Genomic DNA, 17,638 nt, shown 5'->3' with positions numbered 1-17,638 from the left:
CAAGTTGATAATTTTTCCGGGTTGCGTTTTCCGGGTTCTCAGGCTGGAGCACCTGAGAAGGGTCCGCTGACATTACACAGTATGAGAGCGTCCTCTAGAGGCGAAATAAAAACTATCACTGACGCACTGTGGTGTTTGTTTTGACGTGAGAGCGGGACACTTCAGATACGGATTTAAAAGAGACAATAAAATGGTATACAGTACATCACCGTACATGTTTTCATAACATTATAAAGTAATTAATTTGTTGACTAGACTCAGCATTAGTTGAGAATAGCAGTGTGTTTGCGGTCGAGCCTGAGGACGCTAACATTAGTAATACCTCAAGCGGTTAAAACAATGTGACAAAAACACACGCAGGCCTGACCCAAATGTTTAATGTCATGATTGTTATCATCTATTTGCGTTAGTTTACTGTATATCCAGCTGGTTGCTTTTATGCATTTGTTATGCAGCAAAGTTGCTTATTTAAATCTAGTGGCATGAGAAAGCAAATTGATATGTTCACGCAGCTGACAGAAACATATCAACAAATCCGAACCGCATCCAATTTCAGTTTTTTTTATCGTCACTGTAATACATATTTTGTTATTTTCGTTAAATAACATGAAGTTACATACAATATATATATGCATCTAATTCCAACGCACTGGCCTTTGTGTAGATATTCAAAGATGGCGATCTGGAAGCATGACTGTTTGGATTTATATGAAATGGTAACACTTTACAATTAGAGTCCATCTTTAACATTAACTGAGGTTTATAAAAGTATTGTTCATTGTTAATTACAACATTTACTAATACAATTTTTACATTTTAGAGTTGTTTCTCTTAGCATTAATTAATGCACTAAGAACTAACATGAATGATCAACAAGCATCATACAGCAAAATGGAGCGAGCTGTGGTAATAACTAAGCAAATATTTAATTACTGGTAATTTCTCGCTAGAAATTACATCAAAAGTGGAAAACGTTGGTCAAAAATGTACATTACACACAAACTGACCACCAACCAAACTTTCAGACGCCATCTTTATTTTTAGCTTAAGTGTCACAGAGTGGAAAGCCCAGGATTGTGGGATATCAAAGGCAGCGATGGATATATCTATGCTGCCTTCAAAAATCAATCAGATAAAGGTATCTCAGTCGATAGGAAGAGAAGCTAACATTGGATTCGGACATGCTTTGATGCCTTCTTTTTTTAGTTTTCAGCCCCGGTGTAATAGACCTTTTTCAAAGCAGTCATTTTGAAATATCAGGACAAATACAGGTGTTAGCAATGGCATTAATTAGGGATTCATTCCATTTAGGTTTAAGAGAGCCCGTTGCCTGCTATTGCTCAAGTGTAAGGGGAGGTCACACTAAATACTTGCCACTTTAGCCTATAGCCTAGAAGCTGTTTTTTGTTATTTTATTTTTTTTAATGCTGCGTACAAGTTTCCTGTATTTTCTGGTTAAATTCTAATAAAGAGACTGAGCAATAATGATATATGGTCATTAAACCATTGCTAAATTAGAATTAGTGTTTGATCTCGACAGCCTGGACAAAAAAAAATTAACCGGAGAAGATTTCCACATCAAAGGCGGCGGATCCTTAGAACACACTTATGTCATTGCCATGACATATTCGAAGGTGTTTTCCAGCTGGAGCAAACTTTTCTGGAATATTATTCGCTTTGGCAAACAGTTTCGAACTCCCCAAAATCAAACTCCAAGCGAACTTGGTTTTGGTCTGATTTTATTCGAAATGACGTCACACGTCCGGTCTTCTTTTTACACTAAAATGTTTTTACAAATACAGCTGTGTATTTGTATTTTGTGTATTTGCACAGTAAATGTCTCACAAACTTCTGTCATGAGCTACATCTGTGTTTTAGGTTGTAAATGGTAGGAAATAGACTCTATCATAAGAGTTACAGTCAGTCTTCATGTCACACTGATACGTTTTCATCTTCTTCAGTATCAAACTGGTGCACACCTTTTTTTTCTTCTTCTGTTCTTATGTCTACTGACTTGAATGCTCTTTTGAACAATGGAAAAAACAATGTTCTGCCTTTTCAAACACCATTTTTACAAGTGCTGTGTGGGCAAGTCTGCCATGAGATGAGCCATTTTCCTCCCTTTAAAGGTTAATCTAAAGGTCATGGCTCCCATTGTAGTGGCTTTTTGTGATGCATCGTATTTGTGAGGGTGTTTTTTTTTTTTTTTTTTGCATTGTTCTCCAGAGGAACAAAGTGTCAATATCCATGGGGGAGTTTGAGGCAGTAAGGTTTGGTTGTTTTTGACAGAAATTAATACTTTTAGTCAGCAAGTATTAATCAAATTTAACAAAATTAACGGCAGACATTTCTAGACATTTCTAATGTTACAAAAGTTTTTTTGTTTAAAAGTTGTTCTTTTGAACGTTTGTGTTCAGAATCATAAAAATATGAAGCAACACAACTGTTTTCAACATTGATTGCAATAATAAATGTTTCTTGGGCAGCAAAATCAGCATATTATAATGATTTCTGAAGGATAATTTGACACTTAAGAATGGAGTTTTGGTCTTTGAAAAATAAATAAAATGACATTTTAAAATGTTACAATAGAAAACAATTATTTAAATTGTAATAATATTTTGCAGTACCTACGTTGTAGCCTTGGTGAACATAAGAGACTTCTTTCAAAACCTTAAAAAAATATATAATCTTGAATCTTATAATCTTGATTGTGATATTATCCATGGAAGGTAAGATTCATGCCACAGTGCTGAGTTTTGTAGATGTCTTTTAAAAACTTTCAACTAATTTAAAGGAATAGTTCACCATTAAACAGAATATCTTGTCATTTACTCATGCTCATCTCATTGAAAAATCCATGTAACTTTCTTCTGAGGAAATATATCTCTGAAGGCTGTACTGGTCTCTTTTTTCCATACAATTACATTAGGGTTTGAAGCTGTCAAACTTTAACATTTTTTACTTACTCTATTAAAGTATAAAGAAATAGCACTACTATGATTATTTTGTTTTGTACAGTTATATGTCGTCTAAAATCCAATGCATCCTCAAGCAAACCCAGCTGAGAACTTCTGTTTTATACATTTCCTCGTCTTCCTCATGGGTCATTGTAACTGCCATCTGGCAGCTCTTCTTCTTGTACTGCTTTAATGTAGCATCAGCAGATGACATGTTCACAAATATGAATGTCACTTTGCTGCAAGACAACATTCTTCACTCATACGACCGTTTCCATTAATCCAGTGGGCGTATGAAATGTTTCCAGGAAAGCAAGCTTGTGTTTCTGGTTATGTAGGAACACTTGATCGATAATTATTGTTTGTATAGTTTTAAATTAGTCATTTAATAGTTTTAAATGAGTCATGGTGTCAATCTGTAATTTATTAAATCAGATCTTATGTCTTAGATTGTAACTCCTTTCTATCCTTCACTACTGGGTTCATTTTAAACTTCTAATCAAGGTGAGCCTGAGGAGTGTTTTTCCCCCAAAATTTTATGAACATACAAACATGTTTGCAGTTTTTGTTATCAACACGAATAAACATCTGGTTATGTGTTAATTCCTGAGCTTTGAGTTTGTGGCCCACTCATATGACCTTGGTTACACTAGCAAAAGAAATTGCTTTAGAAACCAAAAGACTTTTGATTCATTTTAAGAAAACTTATTTATTTATCTATTTTGATTTCATGTTGACTACCTTTTGTTGTTCAAGAAAAAGTTGTGAAAAGAGAAAGTACATTAAAATCGTCCCTGTCCTGTTTGAATTCATAGATATGCTTGAGCCAGATACAGATGATGATTTCCCTGAGCCACTGGATCTCAGCCCCAGAGATGAGAGGCCTCTGTCCCCGCTCTTCCAGCGTTCCGTGTCAGAAGACTCTGCTGGCTCGTCTGCCTCCACCACTAGAAAAGCCAAAACTAGGTTAGTACACACACAAACACTTACACTCGACTGACTCAAAGCTGTGTGTATGTGTGCGTTTAAAGGTTGAGCGGCAAGCTTTTATTAAGCTTTAATGTTGCCCTGAAGAGGGTGAGAGAGTTCACACAAACAGTGTACTGATGAACAATATTTGGACAGAAGAAAGTGTACAAGGGAGTTTAAGGGGGTCAATAGGGTCTTACAAAACAAGTAGCAAGTTGCGTGTGTGTGTGTTTGTGATGAATTGTATGTGACGATGAAAGATGTTTTTTTTAGAGAATCAGTTAAAATGATTGGTTAATCAGTTTGAATGGTACACATGAGTTGTCATGTTGTGAATCGTGGACTGAATCGGTCACTTACTCACTGGATGACTAAAGCCCAAAGTATACTTTGGTTTTTAGGCATATGCGAGGGTCTGCGAACAGTGCGCGATGCAAATTTCGTCACCAGAATGTAGGGGTGGGCGAAATACATTACAACATATATGACTGTGTTTAGAAGGATACTCGCAAAGACAGGCATTTTGACACACCTTGTAAGTCCAATAAGGCAGCAAAAACAACTCACACTATGTATGCGCGTGTCTCTCACGGTGCTCAGAAACAGTCTCTCAGACAGACGCATATACTGAAACGAGTCCTCTTTCACTGCTCACTTGTTTTTAAACCACAAGGCATAAAAACACATTAAAACAATAAGCTTTTGTGACGATACAGCACAGGTACATCACATGAGCATAACCGCGATCGAGACAATAGTCCAAAATCTTTACCGGTAGACAAATTTCTAATTTTGTCTTCCGGTATATCGCCAAACCCCACCAGAATGGTACGTGTGCCAACCGATTTTTGTACACGCAAGGTTGCACATGCACATTAAATTTGATTTGCACAAATCAGTTGTTCCACAAGGTAGCAGTAATGACCTGTGCTGTTGTTTCACAGCAGATAACAAAACTAAAGAGCAACAACTACAAAATCTGTTCATTAAAAAATTCATTTTTATCGGTCAGAACTTCTGGAGAAAAATAACGTGGACAAAGAAACTTTCTAGAGTGCGTTTTGACCGCCTGCGTTCACGCACGATATCAAATGGAGTTTACTTTGAAAGGTTACGCGTTCGAATGTACACATACGCTAATGTACTTGTAAAAAAAACGAAGTATACTTTGGGCTTTAGTTCTCTGTTGTGTCAGACATCATAACCTGCAGTTCAGTCAGCAAATGTTACTTTTTTTTAAAAAAACATATGGAAAACAATACTAAAAATACCAGTTTCAGGATTTTACAAAAACACTGTACGCATGGCTGCAGCTAGTGTGCTTTTTTGGCACACTCTGAGTGAAAGCGAGGGAGTGTGGGGGGAGGGGACCGTTGAAGCCCTGCTGCTGTCATTAGTAAAGGGAGGGGGTGAGAGAGTGCTCTCTTTTAGTTTCCCAATTAGCACAGATTGTGCACTTGCTAATGTGCAGCACCATTTGCAGTGTGTGAGAGGAGAGGAGACCCCCTTCAGTACTGCATGCTCTTCACATCTTCTACTGACAGCAGCTCTCATGGGCTGCACAGCTGACAGAGAAAGTAAATGAACTCTAATGAGAATGCGCCGACAATTATGACATTTCACTAAGATTTCACAACAATCACAATGTTTATGAGCAAAATGTTGTAAACACACACACCCAAGAGCGAAATGACAGGAAACGTGACAAATAAATCATGACTGTTTAGACTGGTGACTGTTTAACTACAGACATTTCAGGACAGTTTGGATGCAAATCTTTTTTTTAGGGTGACTTCTGTACAAGAACATGCATGGCTCCACTTTGTAACAGCTTTTGCATCCAGACCAGCCATTAATTTACTAGAGAATGAGGCAGTTATGTTATTTTGTGTTGCTTAGATTTGTTAGTAATTCACCAAACCTAAAAATGTTGGGCCAAAGACCAAAAATAACTTTGTACACAGAAAATTCTGTGTAGTTTTGTATGTAATACAAAAAAAACCTCCCTTTTTATATATATATATATATATATATATATATATATATATATATAGTTATAGTTATATTTATATATTATAGTTATAGTTATATTTATATATTATATATATAGTTATATTTATATATATATATAGTTATATTTATATATTATATATATAGTTATATTTATATATTATATATATAGTTATATTTATATATAATGTTATATATTTATATGTAATGTATATTTAAATATAAATATATCTATATATAAATATAAATATATCTATTTAAATACATGCTCTTCCCTTAAAGAGGTCCTATTAAGCCCTTACTCAGATGTAAATATTAACAATGGCGTCTATTTCAAACCATTTCGAGCCCGATTCAAGAACGGATTTCACAGGATGTTTCAGAGTGGTATGTTTTGTTTGGTAGTTTTCTTATAGATACAATGTTATCCACCATTTAATCATGTTTGTCGGAAACCTATGGTAATACGAACAGTAACCGATCACAAAATCATGGATAATTTTCCTGAGGGACAGTGAACAGTCTTAAAAAAAAGCAAGAGCTTACAAAAGCTAAAGTAAACACTACATCAATACTGTAATGTTAGTTAGCAGGCTAGCGGAGGCAAAGCTTTGTCCTTCATTCACATCATAGCTATCATAGCAACTACATAAAACTTAAATTTGAAGCTACTAATAATAACAACTTACAAGTTGTGATCCATAAACGACAGATTGTCCCGACAAAATGTGAATGGCCACGTCTTTCAGGAGAAGCTTTTGTGCGTATAGTCTGCATTGTACTCGGTATGTCGGCTATTCTCTGTAAAATTGCTCTCTTTATCTTCTCTAGCGCAGCTCAACCAGGCCTAGCCAACTTTTTTGCGTATTATTTGGGTGGGGTATACTTAAATGAGGAACATTATGAATTCATATCATGAGCTATTCGTTGTAGTTCTTGAAAAGTGGATTATGTTAAATAAAATACCTCCCTTTGGAGTGGACTTTGAGCTTTGTAACCTTGCAGATCTTCTTTATGCTCAAACAGCAACATTACAGACTAACTAAAGTTGAAAAAGTGAAAAAGCATAATAGGACCCCTTTAACAACGTGCTTAAACATGGGAAAATAAAGTACAAAGAATTCATAACATTCTATAGTGTTTTCATTATAATGATATGTTTATGGCAGATTGGCGCTGCACATCTTGCACTTAACTGTATTTTCATCTACTTTATCAAGTGATTCCAGTTCCAGACATCACTGCGTGTTTTTGAAGCAATGATGACAAACGACTTTAATTACAACGTATGCCTACTGTTGAAAAAATATGACGAGGAAAATTATGTTATACTTTATCATCAATGTTTAATAAAAAGAAACGGCTAAAAGGAATATGACCCAATCATATTTTAGCAGATAATCCATTCATAGTCAATGTTCACTTTATTTTGCCGGTCTGGACGGCATGCTGTCCTAACTCTAACCAATCAGACCTCAGGTACAGCCCAAAATGCTTCAATAACCAATCAGAAAAGAAAAAAAATAAGTTTCACAGCGTTTTTCATGATTTGATCATCAGTGGCACATCTGAGTACTTGAGGACTTGTGCACATCCCTAGTTGTGGGTTGAGTGGGTGCTCTTTTCTTTTGACTGATTTAGAGTGTGATTTCACTGTCAGAGCCATCCAAGGATGTCATATCTTCTCACGTAATTCTTTTTTAGTTAGGTCACCCAGTCAGAACAGTTCCAGCACCTCGGCGGGGCACTAGGGCATGAGACATAGACTATGAACCCCTGACTAGTCAGATTGTTGCACAGATAGAGCAGTGTGGATTGGATGCGCAACTGCTTAATGACTTGGGGCAAAACAATCTACTTTTGGCTATGAAAGGCCACTTTTTTTTTGGCATACAGAACGGAATTCATAACTGCGAGTTGCATGTTGCATTCTCAGTATTGCACTTTAAGTATGCAAAACAGAACCATGCACTTGGAATGTATGGCCCAGCATTTACGGCTATATGTGTGTGTGTATTAAGGAATGTTTACTGTGTTAAAAATGTTTAATGTTTCTGATTGAATAGTTGAAAAATGTCTGAAAAATGTTTTCTACATTTTTTTTCTCTCTCTCATCCCTCTCAGAGAAAAGCTCTGTGCCTTCTGCTACTGTGGAGAAAAGAGTCTCTTGGGTCAGGGTGAGTTGAAACTGTTTGGACCCACGCCTGGTTACGTCCCCTTGCACATCCGGAACCGCCGCGGCAGCTCCGAGAAGGATGACGATTACCATGACGACGAAAATGATTTCGATGACAATGACAACCGCAGCCCAGGGCATCGTGGGAGCGGCCTAAAAAAGTACGTTATTGCTGTTGTCAGGTTAAAGGTGCATTGGGTGGATGTTTGGTTCTGCCAACAAGTTTTAAAAGGAAATGGAAAAAAGAATGCAATTGATTTTTTTGCAACAAACAAAGATTTTTTTTTTTTTTTTTTTTGGGCATCATGCCATGAATGCTCAAATTTTAAGCATGTTGTAATATATAATCACAAGAACATCCCTAAGCCAGTTATTGTAATTGTTAATGTAATTGAGAATTTTTTTTTTTAAATCCCCATTCGTTACAGCTTACTGTATTTGTGGCTGGTGCTCATTTGCTGTGTGTGCGCGCATAAGGGGAATGGTGAATGAGAAAGTACAGTGTTTGGTAGTCTTTGTGGAGGTGGTGTGGTGCGGTTCTGAAGTGTGAGACTGACATGGCTTTAAGTTGTGATGTGTAATGAGGTTGTGTTGAGGTGAGAGTTGAGAAGGGTTTGCAGGTTTTGTTTGCTGCTGGGACTAAAAACACCCTGTTTAAAAAGCAATGACCCCGATGACCTCTGTAGAGCTGAAGCAATACTGGGTGCTGTGCTAGGCACCATCTCATCAGATTGTGTAAATTACTTGTCGTAATCAAACACAATGTGGATTTAAACTATGTTCCTCTTTATAATGGTGAGGTGTTTTTTGTTTTTTTTACAATCTTAAAATTTCTTTTCACATTAATTAAGCATAGTATTCTTAATACATTAATGCTCACACACACAAACAAATAGTGCTTCAAACTAACTGTCCTAATAATTAATTAGGAAACTTGAAGAAAAACATGAAAATTATTGTTTACTCACCCCTGATGTTGTTTCACACCTTTTCTTCCATCAAGCTAAAATATTTAGCTCAATATCCATATAACATGTGGCTTTTTTTCCATACAATGAAAGTGAATGGCTCAAAAAAAGTACCGTGATATAGAGCCATTTATACTTATGTTGTCATTTTTATACGACTGCTCTAATATCAGTTCACTTTCATTCTATGGAAAAGATCCACCTTGGGGGAAAAGACATTTGGTTTTAGAATTACATGAGTGTTTAAATTTGCATTTTTTGGGGTACAGTTTTCCTTAAATTAGGACAAAAATCCATTTTTGCATGCTTGGAAAATGGACATAGTTGTATTTCACAAATACATTCTTAAAAGGCTCTAGCTTTACTGGATGGAATCTGATTACTGAAGTTCTGGGTCAAACAGAACTTGCCTCTTCCATTGTGCTTTCTGATGGAGAGGAATGGAGTGCTTTGACCCAAATACTCTGGGAATTGCTAATGAATCCAACACCACAATTCAATTTGGGTCAATTAATTTGGTGCCAAAATTGCCTGATGATTAGTTACTAGATGGAGGGTTAAAGGAGAAATCCATTAGAGAGAACTCCACCAGCAGCCTTTCACAGAGCTCCACGTGACCTGTTGTTGTCAAAAGTTCCTGTCCATTGCCACCCTTGGGCTCATTGGACGAGTTCCTAATTTGCTCAGCTCCTCTCAACCAATCAGACGCCTCCCTGTGGAATGATGACGTAATGCTCTCTGTGCAGTCACTGGCAGGCTGCCAACAGGCGGTGGATTGTTGTGTTGGAGGCATCTGATTGGGTGGTCTGAGCTGGAACTGTGCCAGTTATTGACAGGGGAGTGAAAACAATAACAGCTCAAAAAAGTGAACGAGAACCACTGCATATCATTTAAGATAGAGACTGTTAAGGTGGACCAGACATTGCTGTGAGGTTTTTTTTGTTTTGTTTTTTGGTAACACTTTATTTTAATGTGTCCTTGTTACACCTTAGTCCTTAAATGTACAATTACACTTTTACAGGGACACATTCAAATATTGTATCCGTTTTTTTTTTTTGTTGTTTTTAGAAAAAGCTAAGTGGAGTTTGGTGTTAACATGTTGCTTAGCTAACAATGTGACAGTCTTATAAGTTTGTCGCAATGCACTCTAAGGGTGTCTGAATATATATTATAGATATCGTATTGGTTTAAGGATGAGGGGTGATTGTGGAAGACGTTATTTCAGCTGCTTCCTGAAAGTTGTGATGGTCTCAACAGTTTGGGTGGAGGTTGGCATCTAATTCCACCAGAGAAGGAGCAGAGAGAATGAAGATTTTGTGCCTCGTTATGAAGAAACAAGGCATCGCTCCTTCAGTGACCATAGCTGATGGGAGGTCTTGTATGACTAAACTTATTTGAGTGAATTAAGGAGGTTGCAGTTCCAGTGGCAGTCCTGAAAGCCAGTGTCAACCTTGAATTTGACTCTGGCCGTGACTGCCAGTGGCGTGAGATGAGGGGTGTGACTTGGGTTCTCTTTGACTGATTGAAGACCAGACGTGGCAAAACTGAAGCCACTGAACTAAGTACTGTACCTGTGATTCCCAAGTCAGAGAGTGTGGACAAGAGGATCAGGTGGTTTGCAGTATTAAAGGCAGCAGACAGTTCCAGTAGAATAAGGACATTTCTTGGAGTTTTCTCTTGCCAGCTGAAGAGTTTCAGTTGTGGTCAGCAGGATGGTCTCTGTGGAGTGTCTGCTTTTGAACTCAAACTGGTTGTTGTCAATTAGGTCATTCTGTATGAGAAAAGCAGAGAGATGTACACAACCCTTTCAAGAGGGTTTTTTGAGAGAAAAGTAGGGAAACTTTTCTTTTTTTTTTTTTGTAAGCAATGGGGTTACCCAAGTTACCCAAGCCTACTTGAATGTGGTGGGAAATGTGCCATTTGTGAGGGATGTGCTGTTGATGTGAGTCAGAGTGGGTGGCAATGTTGGTTAGATCTCTTGTAGTAGATGGGTGTGGATCTACTTTGGGACAGGTTGTTGGTTGGCTGGCACAGAGAATTTGGTGACCTATTTCTCTGTGAAGAGAGATAAAGAAGAGAAGAGTGGAATGTGTGTGGGTGGAGGTTGGCTGTGGCTAAGTGGTGCAGAGAATTGGTTGCTGATGGATGCCACCTTATCTGTGAAATAGCTGTCGAAGTCATCAGCAGTCATAGAAGAGGTGGGTTGGGGGGGGGGGGGGGGTGACTTGGGAGGTAACCCGACAAACCTGTCTGTTGGTGCTGTGTGAATTGGCTTTAAGGCTGCATACTAATTCAAAAATAACCTCATAAGTGACTGATTTGGAATGGTCTACTTTGGCAGCTACTTTATTGCCAAATGGAGCTCCTCACGTGAAGTGTGCAGTATACTCAGCTAAAACTGATAGCAGTACAGTTTGACATTGGCATCTTGCTAAACTAATAACTTACTTTTAGTATTAAATAAAATAATTTTAATCAATGTTTATCTCTATCTGTTCTGGACTAATTTCTTTAAAGTATTCTGGAATTCTTCTGTGAAGGATACTGCCTTATATTTTGATGCACTTTTAATACTAACATTTAGTGCCTGCTATTTGGATAGGTCTTTGCATCGGGACTGCACCTATATGATGCCTTAAAATTTAAGGAACCACAATAGGAAACTAATTTGAGAATGACCCCTGTAAGCAAATTTCTTTAGAATAAAAGGAATTGTGGTTTTGTGTCGTCAACAATATGAACCAAGTATGGAATCGTTTCTAGGAATCAGAATCGTAATAATATTGTGTATAATGAGTTCTTCAGGATACCCATCCCTAATGTCGCTCCTCTGATGTAAGCCTTTTTAAAGAGGATGTTGCACACCAAACAGTTTATTTATATTTATGCAGATGTTCTGGACAGAAGAGGGATCACATACAGTAGTCTTTCATCCTGTCCCTGCTGCAGCCCACTTCTGGCTGGCCCTCTTCAAACCGGCTCTCTTTTTAAATGTTAATTCCTTTTTTCCGCTTCTCTGAGTCTCTGTGGCTCACTCTCTCAGCGCCACATCCAATAAGCCAGTCATTCCTGCCCCCCTCCCACCCCCTTTCCGGTTCTCTTTCGTCCTCTCTCTTTCTCCGTCTCTTTCATACTTTGTCTCTGAACAGCCAGTCCTTGTGTTGGAGCCAAGTATGATAACCCCATACCTCGCCGTTGCAGATGGGGCTTCATAGGATGTTGCAATTGCAATGTAGGCCTTCTTGAAACATCATTAGGATGCTGACGTCTAGAAATAATATGCCACGTGTTTGGAATCTGACAAAAGAGCAGGCAACATAGCTGTCACCTTGAAATGTTCTTTAGTAACTTGTTCAGTCTCTTTTCAGATTAAGCTAATGTGCCCGTTCGCTTCCTTCCTCAGGGTCAGCTCTCCAGACAGTGGCCTGCACTCAACCTCTGCTCCTGGGAGTACAGACCCCGCTGCCGAGGAGCCCAGCCGCAAATTCTGGGATGAACTGGGCCAAATAGGCCTTCCCGATGACATTAACGTTTCGTCTTTATTCGACCCCACTGGTAGGTAGCCCTACACGAGCGTTACATTGACTGTTTGTGTCTTTCAATGGCTGATGGTGTTTATGATTATTTTGCACCTGCAGGCCAGTGTTGCGCTCACCTGCGGTGTGCTGCCTGGTCAGAAGGTGTATGCCGTGGGGAGGGACAGTCGCTGCTGTATGTGGACAAAGCAATTGACTCAGGGAGCACAGAGGTGAGTGACACCTGCAACAGTGTGTTTGAATGTTTCTGTGGATTTGTTTGCGCTTTCTGCTTTAAAATGGCTGTTCCATCAACTTGTACCCTTTTTCAACTGACATACCAGCACTCAATCTAGCCCTGTTCCATGTGCATATACCAATGAAAAAGTCATTCTGTTTTGTACACTTGCTGGTCTCCATCAGTATGTTGGAGGTGAAGAGGTGAGATCATTTTCTCACCAAGTATTCTGTTCAAAAGAGCAACTTGAAAACTAGAGCTCTTCAATTACAATCAACAAATCGAATGATAAATAGACTTTTTTTTTAATAGTTTATTTTTATTTTTAGATTAGCTAAAGATGACATTTACCAGTGTTAATTTATTAATGTTTAAGGATTAACTTTAGATGAGCATTTGCTATGATAGATGTAGTTGACGATCTAAATGTAAAAATTGGGGGATGATGACCCAATGTGGTATTAACTCCTTCCCTTCACTTCCCTGCTGTTGCGCATATTCTGAAAGAGTACAGCAGATCTGAAACCAAAATCAAGTGAAGATGATGAAATGTGTAAACCAGAAAGAACCATGAAAGTTTTGTGAATATGATCAAAAATGCTGCTGCCGGCTTGCAACTTTTTTTAGAAAATGATGGCGGGGAAAAAGTGAATATTGCAAATGTTGCTTTCCCAGATGCACAGAATCAGATCAGATCAAAAATCAGATCACATGCAGAGATGAGTTTGTGTAGAGCAGCAATTTACTGGCGATCGAGCAGTAAGACAAGACACTGAAAGCACAGTGTGTCAGAGACAGCTCATTTCGTTTAATCCTATTCTGATTATGAAAGTTAAAACTATGTTCTCAAAACTCTCTTAGTAGTAAATATGCAAGTAAATAAAGACTGCACTATATTGTTTTTTTATGAGAGGGTTTTATCATAGTCAGTGACGCCATTGTTTATCTCTGTGGACATGTGGGCTGAATTTGGCAGAGCTTTAACTGATCCCTCGATCCAGCATACTTTTTTGTGGCAAAGGGCTAATGGTGGAGTTGAGTGAGCCCATGTTTGCGTCGGTTTGTATTTTTGAATGCAGTCGCAAACTTGAGCTTAACTTTCCCTGAGAGTAATTTCTGTGGAGGAATGACAAATGCGCTCACTGTTGATAAAGTATTCAGAGTTAATCATGAATGGGGTTATTATTGGCAGTGGAAGAGACTGGAGAGGTTGTGTCGGTCCCCTGGTCTTTTAAATATTTTCTAATTAGGAGCGGAGCAGTTCAGAACTGCCACAGCCATCTCTCTTGTGCAACTCTACTAATTAACACAATGCAATGTGACAGACGCAGGGGCGCGCGGAACCCGGGCAGGGAAAGCATATTAGGAGTAATTAATTTTTATATCAGCTTGTTCTCTTCACCTGCGATCAGATTTTTGTGGAAAAGCACATAGCATCTATCTGAGTGTGTGGATATACAAAATACAGTACAGATCTCTCAAAACTTCAACAATTCAAATAGAAACTTACTCTTAGGATAATTGTGGTCCATGTTTTCTGTGAGATGAGCACTATTTCAATAGCAAGGCTTGACATCAACACCCACCAATCCGCCAAATACTTTGGCTGGTTGAATTTTATATATAATATATACATTTTTCAGTTGTAGTCTTATAAAAAAAAACATCTGAAATAATAAACTGTGCAATGTAGTTTTGTCAAAAATATAGATTTTTCAATGCATATCGATACTGAAATTCTGAAACGCTTCCAATACACACATTCCTCAGATACACGAAATCAGCTGCACATTCTCGCTCACTCATCTCTCTGACAGCGAGTTGACACACAAACTCGCCTCTCCTCACTCCTTTGTTTTAATTTGCTTCGGATGAATCATTTTGGTGTTACAGGGCTTGAATTTCGGCATGGGATTATGCATAATTTTACTCATTCCCACAAATTTAGTTAAAGTCGCCTCTCAGTACTAAAGTGAGTTCTTTTTCGCTGCTTATTGCGCTTAAACAGTCAAATACACACCAAAATGCCGCTCTTGGCGTACGTAAACACAGTCGGTTATGTTTTAAGTAAACATTAACAGTTGAGAAAGAAAACGCATGTGTAACAGTATTTCCCCATGGTATCGATGTCAAGATTGTGGTCAGTGAAAATGCTGTTCAGGAGACTTTCCTTTTGTTTTGGTTTATCTTCCTTTTGCACACTTTTCTCTGCTTTTCTGCAACAGCAGAAACTGATGAGTCAGTGGGAACCGTTGTTCACAAAGTAAATGATTCAGATGATGCCTTAACTTTACATCATTCTAGGTTTTCCACACTTTGTCTATATGAGAGTGCTATAGTGACCATTAGAGCTGTTGCTCTGCAGCTTACTCATTTAGCAGCTTTATTGCCTGCATGTAGAAGCTGTTCAGTAATCCAGTGGACTTTGATTGAAGGTTTTGTTACTGTTTGCCAGACAGCAGAGGGGAGAACAGTTTATGACCGGGGTGACTGGGGCCTTTTTTAAGGTAGACCCTGGTCTGCTAACATTGAGCCCAGTTGATTTACCGTATGTTTAGGAGCTCAAGGCCAGCCAGTATGTGATTAGCAGTGCCTGGCCTTGTTTGGTTGGAATATGCATGCCATTTTGTAGATATTGTATTTCTTGTAAGAAATAATGATAATTGTTTCATAATTTTTCTTACAATAACTCAGGTTGAATGGTTGAGCTTGACAATTGTCAACACTACCGTTTATCTAGAAATTGAGAAACTTTAATGTTTTTTTTTTCTTCCTGTAATAATGTAGAAAGGGTCCAAATGATGTCACTTCCTTGGTCTCAATTTTTTATTATTTTTTTTATTGTAAATAAACTGTGGTAAATGTTTAAGCACACAGTATTTTTTGTTTTTACTACAATCAGTCGAATATCAACAGAATAAAAACAGATCGTCACAGTTTTAATGTAAAATTATAATTGTTAGAAACCGTCATGAAGGTCAAGACCTCTGGGTGGAACATACACCAAAATGATTTTTTTTAAGGGGAAAATAGATGTTTTTAAAGTATTTAAAAACGAACTACTTCTAGTCTAATCTCATGTTAAAGAATATTTTACATAACATTGTCGCTGTTGGGTGGAAACCTCATATCTCCATTTTTTTTTTTTTTTTTTTTTTTTTTTTCATTTATTAATAAATCATTATTATTGTCCACCCTTTACGTCTGTCTGTGGGTTTTGCAAATATCTAACCAATGAAAAATATTAAAAGGAACATGTGACTAAACCTTTTAACTCCATTGGATCCACAAACTGTCACTAAAAGCTCATAACTCCATCACGCCTCTATTGTGAATGAAGTACCGCACACAGTTTGGACTCTCTCTGCTTCTTTGCAATGCAAGGTTAAATAAAGATCTGGTTTTTTGAATAAGTACAGTGTTTTCTTTAGCTTATATATATATATATATGTGTGTGTGTGTGTGTGTGTGTGTGTGTGTGTGTGTAGGCATGTATGCATGCATGCATGCATGTATAGTGTTTCTTGAGTAATGTTTTATGTATTTGAGGAGTGGAGAAGAGTGTCAGTCTAGAATTTGTCATTAAGTCATTGCCAGTACTGTCTTAAATAGCCTGTGCAAAGTACTTTGTCTCTAATAACACAAGAGTGGCCATTGGCCAAGTGACAGAAAAAAAAAAAAGAGTGCCCACACAGCTACAATAAACTTTATAATCTGTAAGGTAATGAAAACCTAATGCATTGCACTTACTGCCTCAAATGTGGCCATTTTAATGACAGACAAAACACGTATATATCCGACATTCTCTGAAATTTGCTGGTCAAAAACCTTGTAACTCCATTTGAGCTTGATTTTAGTAAAATATTAATAATACAATGACACATGCAAGTGTCTGACCATATATGAAGCCGCAATATCATCTTTGACAACATGGTGTAAAAAAAAAAAAAAAAAAATATATATATATATATATATATATATATATATATATATATATATATATATATATATATATATATATATATATATATATAATATTTTATTATTATTTATTTATTTTTTACACCATGTTGTCAAAGATGATATTGCGGCTTCATATATGATATATATATATATATATATGATATATATATACAGTGAGGCAAATAAGTATTTGAACACCCTGCTATTTTGCAAGTTCTCCCACTTGGAAATCATGGAGGGGTCTGAAATTGTTATCGTAGGTGCATGTCCACTGTGAGAGACATAATCTAAAAAAAAAATCCAGAAATCACAATATATGATTTTTTAACTATTTATTTGTATGATACAGCTGCAAATAAGTATTTGAACACCTGTCTATCAGATAGAATTCAGACCCTCAAAGACCTGTTAGTCTGCCTTTAAAATGTCCACCTCCACTCCATTTATTATCCTAAATTAGATGCACCTGTTTGAGGTCGTTAGCTGCATAAAGACACCTGTCCACCCCATACAATCAGTAAGAATCCAACTACTAACATGGCCAAGACCAAAGAGCTGTCCAAAGACACTAGAGACAAAATTGTACACCTCCACAAGGGTGGAAAGGGCTACGGGGAAATTGCCAAGCAGCTTGGTGAAAAAAGGTCCACTGTTGGAGCAATCATTAGAAAATGGAAGAAGCTAAACATGACTGTCAATCTCCCTCGGACTGGGGCTCCATGCAAGATCTCACCTCGTGGGGTCTCAATGATCCTAAGAAAGGTGAGAAATCAGCCCAGAACTACACGGGAGGAGCTGGTCAATGACCTGAAAAGAGCTGGGACCACCGTTTCCAAGGT

At 37.6% G+C, this 17,638-nt stretch overlaps 1 protein-coding gene across 1 annotated transcript in view; it reads left to right on the top strand.

Moving 5' to 3' along the window:
- The window catches only part of kmt2ca (lysine (K)-specific methyltransferase 2Ca), a 146,766-nt gene that overhangs the window by 52,501 nt on the left and 76,627 nt on the right, over positions 1-17,638 (top strand). The window contains exons 4-7 of the mRNA XM_079863809.1: positions 3,776-3,926; positions 8,064-8,276; positions 12,487-12,638; positions 12,722-12,831. Coding sequence (XP_079719935.1) covers positions 3,776-3,926; positions 8,064-8,276; positions 12,487-12,638; positions 12,722-12,831 — 626 coding nt within the window. The remainder of the gene's footprint in view (positions 1-3,775; positions 3,927-8,063; positions 8,277-12,486; positions 12,639-12,721; positions 12,832-17,638) is intronic.

This window comes from Squalius cephalus, assembly GCF_949319135.1.
Source record: "Squalius cephalus genome assembly, chromosome: 25".
Classification (NCBI taxonomy): Eukaryota; Metazoa; Chordata; class Actinopteri; order Cypriniformes; family Leuciscidae; genus Squalius; species Squalius cephalus.
The sequence above is the reverse complement of the archived record's forward strand: the minus strand, read 5'-3'. Positions and strand labels throughout refer to the sequence as shown.